General features: G+C 38.9%; 1 protein-coding gene across 1 annotated transcript; it reads left to right on the forward strand.

The window, feature by feature from the left end:
* The first annotated feature begins 664 nt into the window (after positions 1-664).
* LOC112494289 lies at positions 665-1,677 on the forward strand. Its single transcript, XM_025084560.1, has 3 exons — positions 665-694; positions 872-1,037; positions 1,523-1,677. The coding sequence occupies exons 1-3, from the start codon at positions 665-667 to the stop codon at positions 1,675-1,677; spliced, it is 351 nt and encodes a 116-aa protein (XP_024940328.1).
* Positions 1,678-2,358: the final 681 nt, after the last annotated feature.

A 2,358-nucleotide genomic window follows, 5' to 3' on the forward strand; every position in this document is an offset into this window, starting at 1 on the left:
CTGGCGTATCCCGTAGTCGTTCAATCTGCAATAAATAATTTAAAAAAAAATTATATTAACCAGGTTGGTTAAGCTAATATCTGACAAAATAGTATGCCTGAACGCATGAATGCCCGTTAGATTTTAGCTTAATGCGGTCGCAGAATTCACATTTTTGCTGATACGTCATGCAGCACGTTTTCTTACTGGGAAATAGCAAAATGACATGACTTTTTTTACTCACCGCAGCGAACCCAGAAAAGAATATATTTAATGCCACTTATATTGCACCAATATATCTCTTCACTTTTCACTTTCACCGCCACTTTACACTCGGCACACTCTTTTCACACACAATGATTTACGCCTCACGATACACTGAATGGAGGCTAATAAATCTTCTGTTTTGTTTTTTGATGACATTCGACCAGATAACATACACGTGCTCAAAAACACAACTATCATAACAATACTCTCTCGCGTACCTCCATGATTGGCTGATGCAAGTAGGCCTATCAGTAGTTACCCGTGAATTTCGTGTCAACCACGACAGCCAATAAGAGTGTCGAATTTTTTTGTAAAAACACAAAAGTTCTTCTGTCTTTGAAAAACAGATCGAAGGCAAAAAAGATCTATATTTCTTGCTTCTTCGTCTTCTTTGTTTTTCATCACTACGAAGAAAAAAATGGCCAACGAGAGTGACAACGATTTCGAGGTAAGTAATTAAAATTACATTTAAAGCCGACGTCGCGGTAAATAAAAGGAGCAGTAGAGTCTCAATCAAGTAAACGTCGTCCGACGACACAAAATTACTTGGCGTCGAGATTCTACTGCGGCTCTTAAGCATATTTTTTTTATAACGATTAATTCATGTGTATTTTTTATATTTCAGATGGATATGGAAGCAATATTTGTCGATTCGGCGGCGGGGGAGAGGGACGATCCCGCGCAGCCGGCACAAGCACGACCACCGGTGGCACAGCCAGGGCAAGGGCCACAACAGGCTAGCGGGCAGGTGCGGTTGCCGGCAAGAAGCAACCGTGAAGCGGACGAAGCACGTAAGTAAAAAATCTTCATTTTCTTAATACAAGTGATTTTTTATTTGATGCTGCTTTTAATTTCATCAGTCAATAGATTTTAGTTTTCAAATTGTTGGTTTTTTTTTACGTCGACAACTAAAATCCATTGTGGGTGAAATTAAAAGCAGCATCAAATGAAAAGCCACTGGCGGACGAAGCACGTAAGTAAAAAATCTTCATTTTCTTAATACAAGTGATTTTTTATTTGATGCTGCTTTTAATTTCAGTCAATAGATTTTAGTTGTAAATTGTTGCTTTTTTTTACGTCGACAACTAAAATCCATCGATGGGTGAAATTAAAAGCAGCATCAAATGAAAAGCCACTGGGAAAATTTTACTTCACGAACACTACTGTCATCTGGGCACGATCCAGGTCATGCTCAGTCAACGCAGTGCTTGTGAAGTAAAATTTTGTAAATTACTTGTTGGGAAAACGTAATTTATTTTAATTTTTAATTTTACAGGAAATTATCAACGACGCGGGAATCATGCGGGAAGACGGGCGAGGCAGAATTATGCGGAGGCATTTCTTTGCCGCATGCTCCGAAAATTGGCGAGTCAAGGACCATATCGGGCCAGGGGTCGAGGCGGCAGGCGAGGCGGACGAGGCGGTGGCTAAAAATAGTAAGTATAAACGGTGTTATTGTTTTTTTAAGTGGGCTATCGCGCTCCTTGATAAATATTATTTTATAATATTTGTTTTTTTTTTGTTGCAGGTCCAAGGATGTAAAAGTTTAAAAAGTTTTAATGTTTTAAGTTATAAGTTTTTGTTATTTATTATAAGTTTTAAAGTTATAAAGTTATTATTGTTCAAAAAAAATATTTAATAATGCTTTTTTTTATTTCTTGCGGTCCTTCTCTCTCTCTCTCTCTCTGTCTCTGTCTCTGTCTCTGTCTCTGTCTCTGTCTCTGTCTCTGTCTCTGTCTCTGTCTCTGTCTCTGTCTCTGTCTCTGTCTCTGTCTCTGTCTCTGTCTCTGTCTCTGTCTCTGTCTCTGTCTCTGTCTCTGTCTCTGTCTCTGTCTCTGTCTCTGTCTCTGTCTCTGTCTCTGTCTCTGTCTCTGTCTCTGTCTCTGTCTCTGTCTCTGTCTCTGTCTCTGTCTCTGTCTCTGTCTCTGTCTCTGTCTCTGTCTCTGTCTCTGTCTCTCTATTTTGAAGATTCTTCCCAGGTCTCGGCTGGAAAAAAGAAAAAAGAAAAAAGAAAAAAAGTATCAGATTCAATGAATTTACCGAGCAGGAGGTGAAATACAATTTAAATCCTCGTCTCAAGCAGATTGATTCTTGCGTTCAGTGATTTTCAAT

The sequence above is a fragment of the Cephus cinctus genome, unplaced genomic scaffold (genome assembly GCF_000341935.2).
Source record: "Cephus cinctus unplaced genomic scaffold, Ccin1 Ccin1_scaffold0399, whole genome shotgun sequence".
Taxonomy (NCBI): Eukaryota; Metazoa; Arthropoda; class Insecta; order Hymenoptera; family Cephidae; genus Cephus; species Cephus cinctus.

What these genes read in the sequence shown, in the direction of transcription:
- LOC112494289 (XM_025084560.1), top strand. Translation starts at nt 665, where the DNA reads ATGGCCAACGAGAGTGACAACGATTTCGAG. An exon ending in AGAGTGACAACGATTTCGAG is followed by an intron (nt 695 to 871) that starts GTAAGTAATTAA and finishes TTTATATTTCAG; the next exon opens with ATGGATATGGAAGCAATATT. An exon ending in CCGTGAAGCGGACGAAGCAC is followed by an intron (nt 1,038 to 1,522) that starts GTAAGTAAAAAA and finishes TTAATTTTACAG; the next exon opens with GAAATTATCAACGACGCGGG.